This window comes from Emydura macquarii, unplaced genomic scaffold, assembly GCF_026122565.2.
Source record: "Emydura macquarii macquarii isolate MOO-44397 ecotype Brisbane River unplaced genomic scaffold, CSIRO-AGI_Emac_v2 contig_691, whole genome shotgun sequence".
Classification (NCBI taxonomy): domain Eukaryota; kingdom Metazoa; phylum Chordata; order Testudines; family Chelidae; genus Emydura; species Emydura macquarii.
This window is the reverse complement of record NW_027130828.1, coordinates 9,855,116-9,874,637: the sequence shown is the minus strand read 5'-3', so window position 1 is coordinate 9,874,637 and position 19,522 is coordinate 9,855,116. Positions and strand designations below refer to the sequence as shown.

The following is a 19,522-nucleotide window of genomic DNA, read 5'->3' as shown; positions in this document are numbered from 1 at the left end:
ATTCAGCTGCTAGATTCAAATCTGAACTGCACAAAAACTCTGGGTAGATTTTCTCTCCACAGGGTTAATTGCAGAAACTGCCCTTCCATTTATTTGTAGGGAAGTGAGCGGTAAGTGTTATTTCTAGGCTTCTGTAGCTCACTGACAGTGTAGCATGGAATGTGATCTGTAGAACTTATTGTGTATTGGATGTTTTCCCCAGTGGATGCTTCCTCCTGAAATCCCTTCTTGTGTAACCCTTTCTGTCCTAAATCCATCATGGCCATGTATGCACCAGTGTCCATGGTGGGAGGGCTTTCCCCAAAAAGTCCAAGTCAAGAATGCTTCAGATCTACTCTTTTTAAAATCCGTCTGACCTTGCTATCACACCTGTGGCACTTTCTCTTCTGTAGTGAACAGAGAAATACGTGGTCCTGCATGCGTACTGTTGACTATTATGTTCTTGCAAAAAAGTGTTGGAAATCTTGCACAAACCTTTTTCCTATTCCATGGTAATTTGCCCTCTGAAAACAATTGGATGAATGGTGCCTGTGATATGAAGTCCCTTTCAACCAAACAAAGTGATTGCCTTAATAATTACCAAACAAAAATAGAAACCGTGAGGGTTCTTTCCTCTAACCGTAGAATATTCCTCCAGCTGGCATCATTGCAACTTGGAGCTTCCATAGAAGCATCGACCCTGGAAAAAGGCTCTACCAAGACTAAAGCCATAGAGTTGAGAGAACGATGCTCCAAAGTACCCTTTACAGAAGTGGTACTTCATGTGATAGTATTTTAACATGGAGGCCATGGCACTAGTAGTGGCTTTGCTTTTGGGTAAGTGAGGAGGCTAAGACTATCAGTTGATGCTACTAGCCCCAGTAACAGCATCCAATGTTTCTCATAAATACTACTTCCATTGTGCCTGTTAAGCCAGCCTCCCATCTTTCATCTCGTGTGTTGGAGGTAGGTGTTTCCGGTGAATGAGTCTCCCGTCTCCTTCCTTAGAGAGCTATTGCCTTCCCTTCAATAACTCTAGTTTCAAAATCAGTCTTGAGGTGGGATTTTCTGACAGGTTGGTGCAGAAGGTATTTATTGGCATGGGACCTCCTTGAAGCCCTTTCCCCATGCAACTGTAGTGGTTAGACACCATAAAATATTCTGTAGTTTCCTTTCCTATTTAGCATGGGATGAAGAAAGGGCATGATTTGCTACAGACCTTTTTTCCTTGGTTTGCCATCTATATGTTGCATTGCCTTCTCATTTTTATGTTCATTAACATACAGTATACAAGAGAGTCCAGTCCAGAACTAAGTTCCAAGGAACTAGTTAAAGACCTGTGTAACGAGATATCTGATCTGTGTTTAAATAATTCAGCCCTAGCTTTTATTTCTTTCCAGACCGTTGTGTTTACAACCAAACAGTATCCATTACCTTGGCCTGGACTGGAATTTAACCCAGGGTATTAAAATGCATGGTGTTATCCCAAACCTCAGCCTTAATCTTACAGACCAGCAAGTGCCCAAATAGCCAGTTCTAAACAGGTAAACAACATTAGCAGAGTGAATGCAGAGTAGAAAAATCCTAGTACAAGGCTCCTTATTAAATGGTGTAGGAGGAGGAGGTTAAGACACCGAATGGGAACTTGAGGCCCAAGTTAAATTCTTGGCTGTGTTACAGATTTCTGGCATGACTGTGGACAAGTCACTTAATCCCCATGATTTAGTTCCTCATCTCTGATTGGAGGTTAACAAAATATCCTTCCTCATTAGTCCTTTAATGGTAAATTTACTGTTTGAGATGGTCAGATGCTATGATGGGGGTAGGGTGGGTAGAGTATAAGAACATAGGTAGAAAACAGCAAATCTTATGCATTGCATTGAGATTCCTTCCATGTCTTTAAGGATCTATATGCAGCAGAACAATATTCTTGATCCGACAGATTTGTGTATAAGCTATCTTTCCTGTCAGATATGTAACTGTGCTGAAATATCTCCTGTTGTGTTCTGGTGAGGGTGTGTCAATGGAACCACCCATGGCCGGGAGTTTTCATCCGGTTTTTTGCACATAAGTTTCTTCAGACCATAGTAACTTACCTAATTCATGGTGAGTAGGTTTGTATAACTGGCTGCAGAATCTAAGTTTTTCCCTTCTGCAATAAGGGACACAAGATCATTGATGAAGAATGCATGAGCCTTTGTTTAAATAAATGAAAAGCATGAGTCTATAATTCATTGCCACGTGTATTTTTAATGGCCAGTACAACCCAGTTAACGTGAATACTCACTAACTTGCAATTATAGCATCTAGTTTATATAAAGCAAGTAAACTGTTTTGATTCCTTCACACACCATGCATGCCTGAGTATATGTTAGCAGAAACTGAATAGCATAATGTGTATCTACAGAACCCTGATGAATTGAAAATTATGCTCTCTGGAGTGTGATTCTGGGGATCAAGCTGTGTGCTTAGCTGCTCAAGCAACCCAAACTGCACTTGCCCATTGGATAGTCTCTGTTTCTTTGTGCTGGTTTTAGAATGTGTTTCCTATCTATGCCTTTTGTAATAAAATGTGCTGCACCGTGGAAGCTTTGTTGTAGTAGTAAGTTCCATCGATAATGCTGTGTACAGGAATGTCAGCCCCATACTAGAATGTGTCTACTTGGAAATCTAACTTTGTTTTTCTTTTTGTCTCTGTGTTATTGTTTACTTGATGTTCTTGTCCTTTTTTTTTTTTTTTTTTTTTTTGCCTCTGTTTTGCTCAGGTGGCTTCGGTGCTGCTCCAGTGTTTGGCAGCCCTCCCACTTTCGGGGGGTCCCCTGGGTTTGGAGGGGTGCCAGCATTCGGTTCAGCCCCAGCCTTTACAAGCCCTCTGGGCTCGACGGGAGGCAAAGTGTTCGGCGAGGGTACAGCCGCAGCCAGCGCCGGAGGATTTGGGTAAGCCAGTGAGGGTCTAGGGACTGGGAAATCAATGTTCTTACCCAGCGCAAAACCCTTCTGCTTCATTCTGTACCCAGCAGGTTCTGCAAGTAAAGAAGGTCTTATTCTAGGATTGGTCACTGAGCCACGGGCCCCCTTGTTAGAAAAAACCCACTTGAAAGGAAAGCGTAGTTCACGATTCCGAACATGCTAGCCCCAATGAAAGTCACAGGTTCTCATTTCAGTATTTTGGGAATTATCGAGTTGAATCCTAGAATCTAGAAGTGGGAAAAACCCATGTGCCAGAGTGCTAGTTTGTTTCTTATTTGCACGCTTATTAGTGCGCATTCCAGTCTAGTTCTCAATGTGCCATGCAAAGCAGCTTTGTTTCATTTCCCTGTGGAATGATAAATATATTTCATCTCTAGAATCATCCCCAACTTTGGGGATTGGATAGAGATTTGAGGAGAGTCCAGTATGAGAGCTCACCCCTGCACAGACCCTACCAGTAATGTGGCAGACTCCAGAGATGGAATACTGAGTTTTTTACCTGTTTTTTCCTCTTTGAACCCTTACATGGCACTGAAATCTTATCTCGCAGCAGATAGCATTTTATTTATTCTCTGTTCCATCTAGCAAATACATGATTATTCATAGACTTTAAGATCAGAAGGGACCATTATGATTATCTAGTCTGACCACCTGCACAACGCAGGCCACAGAACCTCACCCACCCACTCCTGTAATAGACCCCTAACCTTCCCCAAATTTTGGGAAGCAGTAATTGATCAGCCTCATGCCCTAGAGTTCTGGAAGATGCCCAGCTTTCAAGGTTACCCTTTCCCATATGTACACATCCCATAATAATAATCAGTTCTAGTCCTTTTCTGCAGGGAAGTCTCTGAAAGCTGTCTGTTGCAAGACCCACTGGAAAAATCACCCACCTTTATTTTTTGCACTCTGTTGTAATTCCCTCAGTCTCAGTGATTGCATATCTCACAAGTGTCTGCGCTGGGTTCAGAGAGGAACTACCTTTACATAATGCACCTCAATATTTTCTATCTTCAGGGTGGATTTGCACTCATGTGGTGGCCAGTTAGGTGTTCTCCAAGGCCCACTGAACTCCATGGCAAGCTCATTGTAAATTCTGCTGCAAGGCCCATGAATTCTGTAGTACTGCATTGCAGCAGACCAGAGATTCTCTTCAGATAAGCTAAAAATGGAGGGGTTTGTTGATTCAAATATAAAAGCAAATACATTAAATACTGTACTAACTGTATTTAATTGGATATTGAACTCAATTTATTTTGCTCTGCCTTAATGCTTTCATTGCTATTGTGCTGCAGAATTTTGTACTGAAAACAGGCACCGAATATCTAATGTCAGCAGTGCTGAAATTTCAAGTATCGTCATTAGGGTTCAGAGCTAACAATTCATTTTCAGGAATGTAGCTACTCACGAGAGTTCTTGTTTGAGGAATTGAAGATTTGGGAAGCAAGCACTTCAATGGCTTGCACTCAGTTCATCTTAAGAAGATTTTCTTTACAACCTTAGACGTTAGAATAAGATTTTCAAAGACGCCTAAGAGATCTGGTGTCCAGTTTAAAAAATAAATAAATAATGGAAATTGGGTGTTCAAGTTCCCTAGGTAGCATTGAAATCCCACCCTAATGGCTTAAATTGATATTTGACAAGTCACTTCATCTATCTGTGTCTCAGTTTCGCCATCTGTATAATGGGGACAGTGATACTTACCTCCTTTTGTAAAGCACTTTAAGCTCTGCTGATAAGAGCTGTATAAGAGAGAGATGGTATTACATGACAGTATAGACTCTGGAGCACAATTCATTGCCAGTAGGTGGATTCTGTTGTACATTCTATAGCTTCAGAATTGTGTAATATGTGTTGTCTGGTGTTATCCTCGGTTTATAGATGGGAGGAGGAGGGGAACCGAGACAGATTGAGAAGCTGAAATCCAGGTAGTGTCACTTGCCCAGGGTGTTGGAGATAGAATTAGAACTCAGTTCCTTTCAGTCTTGTGCCCAGCCCATTAGACAGTGCTGCAAACTCAGGGTATGTCCATACTGATTTTGCCGCCGTCAGATCAATCTTTCTGGATCGATTGAGCGGTCAGTGAAGACCCGCTCAACTGATCAGGAAGTCGACATAGTAAAACCACCTCCTCAAGTGGTGTAGTGCTGCATCGACGCAGTGCAGTGAAGACACCATGCAGAACGGAAGTACAGCAGTCGATGGGAGTTTCTATTTCTTGAGACTTGCAAAGTTCTTTATCAAATCTAAAGACAACTTGGGATGGGCCTTCACTGTCACCACCTTAATGTCAGTTCCCTCCAGATTCTCTCTCTCTCTGATTCTCATGAGAAAATCCCTGAGAATCAAGGAGAGGAGTTTGGTCAAAATCAGATTGACAAATTAAGGTGCTAACAGGTGGCATCTCCTTATGCCGTTAAAAAAGTTGATGGCAATGGCTTGTCATTTTTCAATTTTTTGTATTCTTACCTCTCCTAGCCTCTTTCAGCAGCCTGTAGTAGCAGTTGAAAGGTTGAGGCAATTAAACCGCAGGTTTCTTTGTTGCTAATTTTACCTCCAAGTTCCTTTCATAGCTAGTAGAGATGTTTGTTTGATAGAGGCAAGAGCCTGGGGAGACAGAACAGTCATAAAAACATGTGAACCGCTGCTGGCCCTTCCTCCCACCCCTTAAAAAATACAAAACGTTATGTTCTGTTGCTACTAAGAAAAGCCCACACTTCATTTACAATCCAGAGCCAAAGTCATCTGCAAACTAGCCACATCAAGAATCTTATTCTGTCACGGTTCAGTAAGTGGCTAGCAGGCTTAAGTGTTGAGATGCAAAGTCACTTAAATGCCTGTCTGAATCTAATACCATATATGGAAACAGCCTGCATAGACAACTGTCTCTTAAACAAAGAGAGCAAGGGAAAGAGGGTTACTTTCTTTATCAAGTGAATTGCATGCAGCACTTCTTCAAGGGCTGTCTCTTTTTGAAATGTATGTTTTGATGCTTCAGAAAATGTATCCTTGATCTGGATGGATGGAGAAGTGGATTAATTCACTGTCAGTTCAGATTGAGCATCACAAATGAATGGAGCTTGCTGGGCTCAGCCTACTGCCTACTTGACATTTTATCAACATCATGAAACAAGCACACTGTTTAACTTGACTGGCATCGCTGGCTGTGTTACTCAGTATTGAGGTGCATCGTCAGAGCTTTGTGATGAGAAACTTGAATAGCTCATGCCCACACTTTTCCCTGTTTAAGATGATATTTCGTGTTACAAGCCCATTGTTTTCAAGCATAAATATAGCATACAAAATTGAGAGGGTTTTGATGCCAGTGAGAACCACATTGAATGGAATTATCCTGGCGTTTCATTGATGTGATACTGGTAGTGGTGGGTTATTTCTAAAAATAAAATATTTGCCTGTACAATGCTTAGTTGGATGGGATGAGTGGGGAAGGGGAGATCTGGTTTTTATTTATAAAATTACATTTGAGTATCATTTTTCAGACCGTGTCCCCAAAAACTATAAAGCTAATGATACAAAGGGGGTAAATAAATTTTGTTATAGTGAAGTGAGAAAAGTGTCAGAAGGGAAAGAGAGGTTCAGGAGGGAAGCAGAATGATGCATGCTTCAAAATAGATAGGAAGGGAAAGGAAATAAGGCTGGAGAAGACTTTCTGGGAGGGCTGCATTGTTCACTGAATAAGGCACTGCCCTTGGAATCAGGAGACTGGTTTCCAAATACTGCTTGTGTCGTACATCTTGCTCTGTGACCTTGGGCAAATCACACTACCTCTCTGTCTCTGTTTTCCCCACCTCTAAGATGCAGTAATGATACAGCACTATTGAGCTGGATGGATGAAAAGTACAATGCAGGGTGGTAATTTATTATTGTCCCCATGATGGCAGGAGTTGGCATTTTATGGCATTAAAATGCACCAGAGTTGCTTGTCATGTGTTGAGCTGAACTTTTCCCCCATGTGCCTACTGCTTGTTTCCTCTTAAGGGCAGAGGATGGGTGAACTGTTGTACAGGATTCTTAACAAAACCAAGAAATAAGTCTCTCACAATGAGTGGTATATAATAAAGGGGGGTCTGTGGGCTTAAGAGGGTGCTACTTTTGCGTGGTGGAGAGGTGCATGGTCTTCCTTTATTGAATGATGAAACATTTGTGGGTGTTTTCTCTCTTTGAATTGCAGTTTTGGTGGCACCAGTAACAATACCGCATCATTTGGCACCCTGGCAAATCAAAATGCTCCTACATTTGGGTCGCTGTCCCAACAGACTACTGGTTTTGGCACACAAAGCGGTGGATTCTCTGGCTTTGGGTCAAGTGGAGGAGGTATGAGGAGCTCAAATACCCTGTCAGAGCGTGAAGTAGGGTAGCCCTAGCAGATCCCTGTGCCCTGTCCTCCGAACTCAGCTGTGATGGTTGCTCCGATTGCCTGTTGTTGACCAGTTGGGGTTTACAAAGCTGGGAGTGGGAGGAGAATTGAGAGGTGTATTTTTTCCCTTTCTGATTACAATTAATACATATTTCAATTTCCTACCAGATGATTTTACCCCAAATTTGAGAGAGTGGAGGCTAGACAGGCAACGGGTGGATCTCTGCCCAGAAATCTTCTCTTTCAGAATTTGCTTTGAACCAAGAGCCCTGCGCTCACATTACCCCTTGTCTGGGCTAGACTCTCATAGCAGCTGCCCTTGCAGTCATATTTGAAGGGTTAACTTGGAGCTGGGACTCGGAACACTCTGAGTTTCGGTCTTGGCTCTGGCACTGCTTCACTGTGTGGCTGTGAACAAGTTGCATCCTCCACATGTTTCCCTTTGTACATTGTGCAATAGTAATTCTTCCCCATTTATCTCAGAGCAAGGTAGTGATGAATAGTGTCTAGACAGTGCCTCAAGTGTGCAAAGCACTATAGAAGTGCTTTTCTCAATAGGACTCGCGCTTCATAGCTGAGCTAGAACATTGAGGTGTAAATCCGTAGTTCCATTGACTTCAATGGCGCTTCACTCAGTTATGTAAAGCCGAGGTGGTGCTCTTTAAAGAGCACACAGACTCATTTGACTTTGCTCTCCACATTCTTGCTTGCACCAAAGCAAGTTCCACCTTTAAAAAGCAGCACTTTGTTTTTATGGAGATGTGAACAACTGTGCTTATTACATGCAGTGGCTGCCAGCTACTCAGCAGTAAGGGCCCTCTGTAGAGTGAGCAAGCCACAGTTCTTTTCAGTGACAACTTGACATTCATTGTTCGCCCATCCTTTCTCTGGCCTAACTGGGGAAAAGGTGTCTTCTAATAGAATGTGGGAGGGTAACCATACTACATGTTGCATGCATTCTTTGTCTTTAACAATAATCCTTCTTCAATCTTGCATTTCTCTTAGGCTTTGCCTTTGGATCATCTAACTCGTAAGTACCCATCACTGCCTTGTATCTGATTTTCATTAAAAATATAGAAAGAACTAGAATAGAAAAGCTAGATGTCTGAAAGGAAGCTTTGGAAGCACACTAAAATGCCAATCTTAGTTAAATTTTAAGCAGTAAATGCGGATTCTTATTTCATTCACTCTTCTTTCTCTGTAATGGTTTTTATACACAGCTCAGTATCTAGATGGTAACTCTCTTGATTGTATCCTTTCCTATGTAGTTTAATCCTCCATAAAAGACCATTTTTAGTTATGCGGTACTTTTTTTCTTGATCGTAAAGTGCGTAATAGGGGTGGGTAATTATTTATCCCCATAGTAGAAATGGAAGTATGGTACAAAATACCAGATCATCTTCTTGATCTAAATGAGGCTTTATTGTCTAGCGGTTGGAGTGTTCCTAGGAGGCAAGACTCCAATTTCTGTTCCCCACTCTACCGCTGAGTTGCTGGGTTGCCTTAAGCAACTCATTTAAACAGAGTGCTTCTGTTTCGTCGTCAGTAGAATAAACATACGCATATCTACTTAACAGGATAGTGTTGTTAAAGCTCTCTCAGATCCTCAGTTTAAAGGTGCTAGACCTGCCAATACGTTCTGTTGAAAAGCTTCCAGTAGTACACTGACTGGTATGGTGGTTCTTGGAAGCTTTAGAGACTTGCTAGATTGATACAGATGAACAGGGACTCTGGCTTTCACTGTTACGTTTTGCTGCTGTTTCACAGATCAACTTCTGGGTTTAGTGGTTGGAGAAGCTGAGAGGGGATGTTCCTGAGACACTTCCACCCATTCTGTGGCCAGCCAGGCCCACAGCTGCTCCATTTGTGGATCCTATCCTCTTCATGGTCAAACATCAGCTCAGCTTTCCTTTGAAATACCAATTCTTCTACTTCCTTTTTTAAAACCACTTAATAATGCTTATTTTTATGCAATAATTATTCTTGCCCTTTAATAAACTGTTTTATCTGCTTCAGTGTGGTTTGTGTGGAAGAATTTTTCAGCACGTATCCAGATAAAACAAGCTTGCATTATACCAGCTCCATGTGGATTGGATATAGATGCTGTTAAAGGATGCCTCTTGCCCAGCCCACCTGTGTAAGAAGAAGAGGATGTATTGTCCAAATTCAGTCCTTGGTCTAAACCAGTGCAGCTTTCATTGAAGTCATATTTGGCTCATTAAGTGACAGGTGTGCATGCTCACCTCCCTGAAGTTCCAAGAATCATCAATCAATCTGAGCCTGAGAATTAGTGGACAGGCAGAAAGTGAGTTCAAATGAGAAATTAGGAAAGTGCAGCACAAGTACTGTTGCAGTAATGCTCAACAAGGTGGTGGAGACTAAGGGCTCTCTTCTCTTCGTTTTTTGCAAAGCCTACTATAAAAAGAAGAATTGGGTACAATTTATAGGAAAGATTTTTGGCCTTTGTCTTAAAAGTATGACATCCATCTAGAGGCACTAATGCTTTTCCTTTTGTGCTTTTGGGCATTGGATCCTCCTGTCAGCTACACTTTTACCAATCTCTGAGAGATACTTTTCTTCGTAGCTCTCGACTCCAGCCAATAACATTTATGAATTTGTCTTGTATGTATTTACTTGAAAATATTTAGCAAATGTTTTTTAAGCCTTTTTTAAAGCCTTAATGCCTTGAAGCCATCCAGAAAAACATTTTCTCTATTTTTAATGCATCTGACCTCCATGAAACCCCCAAGTGATGTCATGGATTTTCTCTGCACTGTGAAAGATGTTTGAAGTAGTAGCTTGATATTAGTTTGATGTGATGTACTCAGTCTTGTTACTGTCAGTATAACACAGCGATTCTAATAGGATACTTAGCAATATGGAGTGTAGCAATGTTTCAAATTAGAAGCTTTCTAATCTCATTTTAAGTAGACATGCAACTATGTGACAAGAAAATATCTTGGGTTTTGGGTGACATCTGGGAGCAGAGTTTCATGTTGAAATCATAGCTGTATATATACATGGTATACATGCAGCAAGGGAGTTTTAGGTTAGATATTAGGGAAAACTTTCTAACTATAAGGATAGTTAAGTACTGGAATAGGCTTCCAAGAGAGGTTGTGGAATCCCTGTCATTAGAGATTTTTAAGAACAGGTTGGACAAATACCTATCAGGGATGGGCTAGGTACAAATAGTCCTGCCTCAGCACAGGGAGCTGGACTAATGGACTCTTGAGGTCCCTTCCAGCTTGACATTTCTATGGCTGGCATTGACTTTATTTTTGCTGCGCCCAGCTCTGTAGTCAAGGCGATATCTTTTAGCAGCAATTCCCTGAAAAATCCCTGTAGTTGATGTGCAATCCTAGCAGTTGACCCTGCTCTCATTCCCACTGTGGAAATGGGTGGTGCCCCAACACCTAATGTGTCGCTACAGTGACACCCATTTGTCAACTAGGAGTGACATTGGGTAAGTTTGGTTGCAAGGGAAAGTCCTAGAAATTCAGGGTTTGTAATTTAATGTGTATAAGAAAGAGAGGAAGTTATTGGTATATGTGGACTGGCTTTAATGAAGCTGCAAGCACTATGGCTTTACTCACGCCCTGCATTTCGTGACCCACACAAGGTGACTGTCACATTAGAAGTAGCACTGTTTTAGCACCTAAACCCATATGTTAATAGGGACAGTCTCCAGAAATTTTATTGGAGAAGACTGGTGCCCAGGATACATATCAGAGAGGTCAGAGCATGGCGTCCTTGTGTGGTTCTCCTCGACTACACCCAGTCTCACCAGCCCTAATTGTGCTGCCGCCCCGTGGTTTCCTTCTTATTTATAAATAGAAGCTAGTTTGGCCCAAGCTGTTGACCTTAAATTCTTTGCATTAATCCTCCATCGCTGTGGCATGTGACACCTCCTAGCAAGGCCTTATCAGCTGTGCTCCCCCAGATAGCTAACGAACCACTTGCTATGAAGCAGATTGGCTTGGTAAGAATGTGAGGCTGGCATGTCAAGCCATTCTGAGTTCCTTTTTTTAGGATGATGGGAGCGGTTGGGGGTTGTCCCTGCTATTGCTCGGTACCTGTTTAACTCTTTCCCATTGACGATGGAGAGGCATAATGATTGCTTCAGAACTGACATGAAAAGAAAACAGCTGTGCTTTTAACCTGAGTGGAGCAACCCCACCATCTTAGTGATCATCTGTTGTAGAGAAATGGGTAGCACTCCAGCACCTGGGAGTGGTTCTTTATGTAAGAAGCAGAGAGAAGACTCATAGATCCTTGGTTTGCAGGAACACATACATTTTTATTGGATGGCTCGAGGGCTTGGCAACTGTGTGTGGAGCCTTTCGCTTGTAGCTCAGCACATTTCAAATCCAACCCAGGCTGGCAGTCGTCAAAAGTCATTACCAACTGACAGCTGTTAGGTGGCCTGTCTGTGAGCTGATGGCTTCTGTCCAGTTTCTAGTGGGCAGGTGTCTACGTCAGAGAATAAAGTTACTATCACAGTTGGCGCCCTGTTGGCAGTCCTAGCAAAGAAGCCAATGACTACATGGAGCTTGAACTTCCCTAATTCTAGTGCTTCACATTGGCTAAATCCTTAAATAGCCATTAAGCTTAGGAGAGCAAGTCACCCCAGGGATGACTTGAAGGTGACCTGCCAAGGGAGATAAACTGTGGTTGTGCCTTTGTTTTTTATGATGGAGAAAGGAGGTCTGAAAGGCTTTTGTCAAAGGTGGGTTTTTTACATTAGAAATGCGAGTCTTTTTCTGGGGCAGTATTCTGAATCCTTGGCAGAAGGGTCCCAACGGTATCTGTGAATGGTATTCAGATGGCTCAGTGCAGCCAGTGACAAAATGGATTATAGACTGAAAAATCAGACACTGCCTCCTTGGTAAGATGCAGTGATGTGAAATAGACTCTTCCTATCACTAGCCAAACTGGGGAGAGACCAGACTGGCTATTCTTTTTATAAGCTATGTAACAGAGGGGGAAAACCCTTCCTTTTTTGAGGGGTGCTCTTCTTACATCATAAAGAGGCATAAAAGGCCCCAACAAAATTATTTTCATTCACCTTTAAATGCCATATTGCATAGCATGTGCTATCCCGTTTCTACTCTAGCTTGCTTAAAATACTAATTCCCTGCCTAGGATAAAGTGCTTCTGGATACGTCTCTGGATAGTCAGGATCAGAGGAACTTTGCACACCTATCAGGTATGACATGAGGGGGGCAATATTGAACCCGCTGTTTTGCCCTGGGCTTCAGAACTTGCGAGGAGAGTGGCCTGTGGCTTTAAATGCAAAACCTGCTTCTCTGGTCAGGATGGTGGGCAAGGGAGAGCCTGGGACAGGTTCACATGCCTTGAAAGGCAAGTTGCTGTTGGGCTTTTCTTAAATGTTCCAGCTGCTTTGCTTGGTGTTCAGAAAACCGTGGTGTTTCTAGAAGGCAGCAGGAACCAGTCTCCTCTGACTGCTCCCGACAACTGCTGGGAGAAGGTGTGACCTTGCTCCAGCTGCCCACTTTTGGTGAGCCATTCCACTACTTATAAATAGAAATCCCAGCCAGACACGGGCCTTGACCAGAGATTCCCAGCATTGTTTTCAACCTTGGAGGGATTTGAGAGGCCTAAAGCAAAGCGGGAGCAGATTTCCAGACCAAGTCACACTTTAGTGCCTGTTGTGAGTGTTTAACTGGACGCCTCACCTCATCCTATAGTGCCGCTGGCCCTCGTGACTCTTCTGCACCTGACCGTTTTCACATGGCATGTATTTCTGGTGAGCTGTAGCCCGCGAGTTTGGCAACACTCTTCATTCTTCATAGCAACACCTGATGGATCCTGAGTGTTGCCTTTGCTACCTACCTGTTCCCAAGTGCATTGATGTCTCATATACACCCACAGAGGGGATTTGTTAAGGAGCTAGATCACTGCTCGCTGTGCCAGGCTGATTCATAATTTCTTTCTATAGCAAAGTCACTGGATCACAATCTATTCCTTCCCTCCTCTCTCCCTCACTCCTCCTCAAGTGGGTGACAGAAGACTCCCACCTATTACCCACTTACGAATACGCCCTTGAACCAGAGCTACACCAATACTGTGGTTTATAACTGGCTTTGGTTGGAAGAAATACGCTCCCAGGAGACTGTCACTAGGGTCTCAGACTGTGTGGGTTGGGGAGCTCTGACACTTGCTTCCAGATGCAGCTTCCTAAAACTGCAGGTACCAGAGGGAGTTCACCTACGGCGAATATTCTGAATTCATGTCTTCGTGGAAGTTCGTTCTGAAACACGTAACTTCCTGGGTTAAACGTACCACATGCACACCGCCTCTAACTGTAGATCCAAAACCACAGAGCAGTCCTGCATGGATTTACCGTGGGCGACTTCTGAAATGAAGCTCTGTTGGTGCAGGCTCCTCTGCTTAACAGTGACCCCGACAGCATGCATTTCTTCAGTAGTAAGTCAGAGATGGCTGCGGGGTTTCCAGTCATGACAGGGGTGGCTGGATGGAAATGCACTTTAATTGGCTGCTGAGCTTCTCGGGGATGAATGGTCAATCTGATTCCAGTGTCACCACTGCTCTAGCTGGAGTTGCACTGTCAGGTGCGGAGGAAGAAGTGAAGTGCTGTGGTTAAGTCAGGAGCTAGTACTGCCTTCCTTCCCACTCCCCGTACTATGGCTACAAGCTAGACAGGAGGCCTGCACTGGTACACGAACGCTACTAGCACTCAAATGATACTGCTGTTGCTGCAATGCCAAGGTGTGGGTTGTCTGGAAGGCCCAGAGGCCAGTGTGACATTTTATTCAGCACTTCCCCTCAGTTTTCATGCATCTTGCCCTCGTGCATTGCTCCCAGTGTTACATACAAGGAAAAACGGTCATGCATGAACATTACTTCCTCGTGGTGAGGAAATGTTCATGGCTGGCCAGATGCCAAGGGAAGGGGAGGTGGCAGCAGCTCAGAATTTATAAACAAAGAGCTGTCATTCTGCAGCTAAAGGACCCTTCTTAGCCCCTTGGCAGAAGCAGCACAGCTTGGCCGGAGGTGTGTTTAACCTCCCAGGGGGGATGTTAACCTTTAGCCCATGAACATGTGTACATTCAGCATGTTTTGAGGGGGAGCAAGCGAGGACGGGGAGCCTTTTGAGAAACTCTTGTGGAGACTGTCCTGTAAATGTCTCCCTTGGTACGGCAGGGTTACTGACGCCGCCCTGGCTGACACTCATTCCCATGCAGAATGAGGAGAGGCAGGGCACCAACAGCCCCCTCTATCCCAGCCACAGGGATCCTGCCCTACGACTCCCCTCCTGGAAGAGGTTTTTCCTTCCGTCTAAGCTTGGGCTAGGGCTGTCTCATTTTTAATTAAAGCAAACTGTCCTCTCCCACACCAAGGACACGAGAGGACTGTGCTGCTCTGGTTGGAGAGGGACCAACTCGTGAGGAGCAGAGAAGCTGAGGATGCCAGGCTAAGCTTGGTAGTGTTGTCCTAGGGCAAATCCAAGCAGAGCTCCTTTCTCTCTCTAATGGATTCCTGGCCTGGCCATGGAGTCTAGGGTGGATACACCCATCCCCTGCTTTCCTTGCTGCAATGACGGACTGGGCAACACTTGTGAACTCGACCATTGTTGATTCTTCAACTGTTTCACCATCGCACCCAGGAGCTCTTATTGGGACCGGAGCACCATTACACTAGGTGCTATGCAAACACCCAGGGAGACATGGTCCTTACCCCAGAGAGCTCAACCTGCCATGGGCAGTGGAGGCTTCTCCCAAGCCAAGTTCAATGAATTCTCTCTGTGTCCCCAGGTTTTTCATTCCACACAGAAGACTGGCTCTTCGCAGTGGCTGCTTTCAGAGAGTTGTGGGTAGAAGGGCCTGGGTGCACTTTATCCCCCACCCTCCCTGGGAATTCCCTTCTGCTTTCAGAAGAACCCCATTTCCACCTGGTACTCTGCTTCCCTCCTAGTGCCCCCCATCTTGGCTATGGCTTTCTGAACTCTTCCACAGAGCACAAGGTTCCTTCTCTCAACTTCAGGGGCTTCCCAGACTCCCCACCACAGACAGCTACCTTGGCAGCTTGCATTCCTATGTGCATGCTCCGGTGTCATTGCCGATGGGTATAATTCATGCTGCCAGGCTCTCTGCCTGTACTCGTGTTGTCCTCTGCAGATTAAATGAAAGTTGCTTATTGTTGGTGAACTCATAAGACAACCCTGCTGCCGATCGGCCCTGTCCTCGAGCTGCCGTTACTGGGAGCAGGCAGCCGCAGGCCACCCTCTGCCCTCACTCAGATATAATCATAGCATCCCACGCCCACCCTGAAAAAGACGGCTCACTCCTTTCTAACCATCGTCTTCTGGAGGGAGGTGCAGAGCTCAGCAGCTGCAGAGGATGGGGCGTTAACCAAAGCTGTGTGTGTCTGTGTCTCTGGTTTCACTTTGCAGGTTGGGGGAGGTTTGGCCTTCCAGGTATGTTGTCTGCAAAATCAAACTCAGAATAAACCCTGAATTACTCCAAAACGATATGTTGTTTGAGGTTCAGATCTGACTCTGGAGTGACCTGGGCAGCATTCAGATTTCGTGACATAATCCAAGACCTGGAGAGGATTTTTCATTTTGGGGTGGGGGGGAACTGTATTGTTGCAGGAAGCCAAAGGGTTCAAGCTATCACTTCTCCATAAAAACTGGCTACATTATAAAGTCGTAGCATGGGAGAGTCGGCTGGGGAAATGAGAACAGTTATTCATGCTACTTTTTTTTAGTTAAGTGCACAGAACACGGTATTCCGAACTGAAGAGGTTTCTGGATTCTGCAAACCATGTCTGTACTTTACTAGAAAGCATTTGTTTTAAAACGTAAGAACATTGGCAAATAAAAGCAACATCTGCAGCTGCTGCACGTCAGAGGTCACCAAGACAGCAGAAGACAAAAAAACAAAGCCCAGCGTGTGATAGCAGATTGAAGTCCACTGAAAATGGTTCTGAGCAGTGGCAATGGAGATGAACAGGAGACTTCTGCAAACAACTGAGAGGTAATACAATCTGACCCATTGTTCCACTTAAAAATGAGACCATGAAATTATGAACCGAAGTGGTGAAGTCGTTGTGGAACAGAATCTAGGCCCAATGGCTTCAGTGCCCCCACCCGCTGCAGAGAGGGCAAGTGTCTGTGTTCGTTAAGAGTGGAGGCACTGCACAGCGAGCCTGTTGTCTGTTCAGTTTATGGTGCAGGCTTTTGGCCATGTGGCCAATCCCCAGGCCATTTTCTGTAGCCAGCGACTGGACTGAGATTCTACTTTCCCTGGTAGCGTGTCTGGCCATGTGAATGGGAAGAAGAGCCGCTCTGGCCTGGAGCCATGTTTTTACCAATGACCTCGAAAGGAAATAGGTTTTGGTGGCAGCAGGTACCTCTGAGCTCCACAAGGCTGCTACTTATTTCTCCAGCACCAGCAAGGGCTTTAAAATGCTCGAGGGACCTGCTGACACCTGATATCAGTTGCTAACGGGGACCCTGCAGCCTGTTGTGTAAATGAGGTCCAGTCTTTCCATGTCTGGGGCTCGTGCTGGTCTCCCCGACTTGCATTTTCATTTAATCCAATGGCAAGGGAATTCTGGTACAGAGCTTTGCTTTCCTTTTCACATGATTTCTGTTCATACACCCCAACCACCTCACCCCTCACTACTTCTATAACCAGAAGATCCTGGCTTGTTTTGGTGTACCCTGGTTAATGTTTTGAGTTTCCTGCTGGGCTTCCCAAGCTCAGCAATGAAAAAAGTGTTGGGCCTTTGTTAAGGTGTCAGCTGGATTTAGAGGTTCAGCAATGAATGCTGATGCTCCTAGGGAAATATCTGGACGCTTCTGCACATACAGCAAGTGACTGGAGCCGTTCACCTCCTTAAATATGTAGCTCAAAACAGCTGTGAATAGACTGGTATCTCTCTCCTCCTGCCATCCCTTCCCCCCCAAAAAACAACCCCCAAAAACTTGGGACATATATATATATAACCTACTATCAACATGTAAAGGCTAGAGAGTTTCCACTGTGGAAATGAATCCCACTTGGAACCTGTCTTTTCATCTGTTCACAGTCTCCATCTCTGCAAATTCCTTTCTCTGAGCCACAGCCCACAAAATACTTTCTCCCTCATCTCTTCCTCAGCTGCATGCTCATATGCACCCTCACGTTCATAATATTCTTATAACTTCCTGCTTGTTCAATGTCATGCACACACCCTCAGTCATGAGTATATATGCACACACCCAATAGTCTTCTGTACACAAGTACATGGGGCATACGTTGCACAATGTCTTGTAATAGTGTGTGAGACGCTTTGGCCCTCAGTGGTTGGCTGCAACCTATAGAGTATCAAGGCCCTTGCTGTACTGATTGCTAAAGGAGACAAGGGAGAGGAACAGCATGTTTGAGGATAGAGGATTTAGAACTGAAGACCTGATGTCCTCTTCTTGGTGCTGTCTTGGGTCTGCTGCCATTTTGGTTAGCACCAGGCACCTCTAGACCTAACAGCAGGGGTCTCTCCAGCTTGAGCTAAGGTGTCAGGCTTGGTAGCTGGGGGCCTTAACAGTCTCTCATCTTCTTGTGAGTTGGGCACAGAAAGGAGCTGTTATGATAATGGGGTCTACAAGTTTACCCTAGTCCTAAACTCAACTGCTGAAAAGTGGGTAGAGGTTCATGAATGGTCACAATGATCCCTCTATAACACTGATTAAGAAAAGATGGGAGGAGACGGACACAGACTGAATTCATTTAAACAGAAAGGGTCAGCTGATACCACTCAAGGACTGTTACGATTATGACTGGTAAACAAGAGGAGTAGAAATCAAGGAACCAAAACTGGTGGACAAAATAAGAAGCATGTATGCACCCACACGGAAAGAATAGAAGCAGTTCCTTCATGGACAAAGGGCATACGCTGCGCAAGCCACCAAACTGTTTTGCTGCGGTTACAGAAGGATAGCCTGCACGAGAGCAGGTGCCCTTCATCTGCCAGGTGACGGCCAGCACTGCGGGGTGGAACTTGTGCATCGGACAGGTTGGGCCTTTCTCAGACTCCTTTCTGACATGTCCCTGCCTGCCCTAGCACCTCTGGCAGCAGTGAGTAATAAGACGACAGTGGTTCTACAAAAGGGGAAGTGACAATCCAATACTGCCTGCAAAGACCTTTTCTGAGGGGGCTGGGGAAACCCACTGTGCAGCAGTGAAATGTCAAGAGGAAGTTGCAGCTGAGGCTAGGGAATGCCACAAGAGGTTCCATTCATTAATCTGTTAGTCTGGAGCTGTTGGCCTAATGCCCAGGTCCCTACTTTCTCCTTGGACACTTCCCGATTGGTTTAGGTGCTGCCTTTCTCTTGAAAAGTGACATGAAACCTAACAATGGGGAGAGGGGAGGGGAGAATTAGGGAAACAGAAGGAAGAGGGGTAGATTGAAGTTATTCCTATGGATCTGTGGCTCTTAAATTACATCCTGCAGCCCAGCAAAGGTCCACAAAAGCCTGCTTGTGGAATGGCCCTTGGCATTTTGCTGGCCAGGGCGGAAAACATTTTCAGCCACCCCACCCTCCGACGTGACATGCCAAAACAAAGTAACACCCAGCACAGCTGCATGGCACCCCTTAGAAGTTGGTGCCCCGGGCAACTGCCCTGCTCACCTGCCCCTAGAATGGCCCTGGGTGCTTGGTAGTCCTCAGTGTGAAGTCCTGTGAGAGACACGAGGGGTAGGAGGGTGGGAGAAGAGATGGGTTTCTCAACATGCAGTGTCTAGGCAGATTAAAAAGTTTGGCAACGTCCTTGCGAAGCAAGTATGGAAACCATGTCAGGTAGCCAAATTGTGCAGAAGCTCAACTGATGTCTAGTGTGGTGGGTGCTCCAGACTAGGAGTTCTTTTATCACACGGTACAGAACAGCCCGGATCATGGTTAGGGGAGGATGGAAAGCTGACCTACATCTCCCCCCACTGTCTCTGGTGCACCATCAGGGGCTGGAAATATGCACGCAAACAGCATGTACACTGCAAGCAGAGTGTTTGTTTAATGTCGAGACATGAGCATGAATTCAAACACCATGTAATCTTTTCCCTTAAAAAAAAAAAAGCGGGGGGGGGGGGATCTCCAAACCACTCCAGGCAGACTTCTTTGAAAATTCCACTTTATTTCTCTCCATTATAAAAGCAGGGTTTTGTTTTTAC

General features: G+C 44.7%; 1 protein-coding gene across 4 annotated transcripts in view; it reads left to right on the top strand.

Annotated features, from left to right (window-relative positions):
• Window positions 1–9,342, top strand: part of NUP214 (nucleoporin 214) — a 64,223-nt gene extending 54,881 nt beyond the window's left edge. For all 4 annotated transcript variants that reach the window (XM_067541933.1, XM_067541936.1, XM_067541934.1 and 1 more), the window contains 4 exons: window positions 2,745–2,916; window positions 7,142–7,284; window positions 8,333–8,357; window positions 9,095–9,342. In XM_067541933.1, the coding sequence (XP_067398034.1) occupies window positions 2,745–2,916; window positions 7,142–7,284; window positions 8,333–8,357; window positions 9,095–9,128 (374 nt within the window). In that variant the 3' untranslated portion in view covers window positions 9,129–9,342. The remainder of the gene's footprint in view (window positions 1–2,744; window positions 2,917–7,141; window positions 7,285–8,332; window positions 8,358–9,094) is intronic.
• Window positions 9,343–19,522: the final 10,180 nt, after the last annotated feature.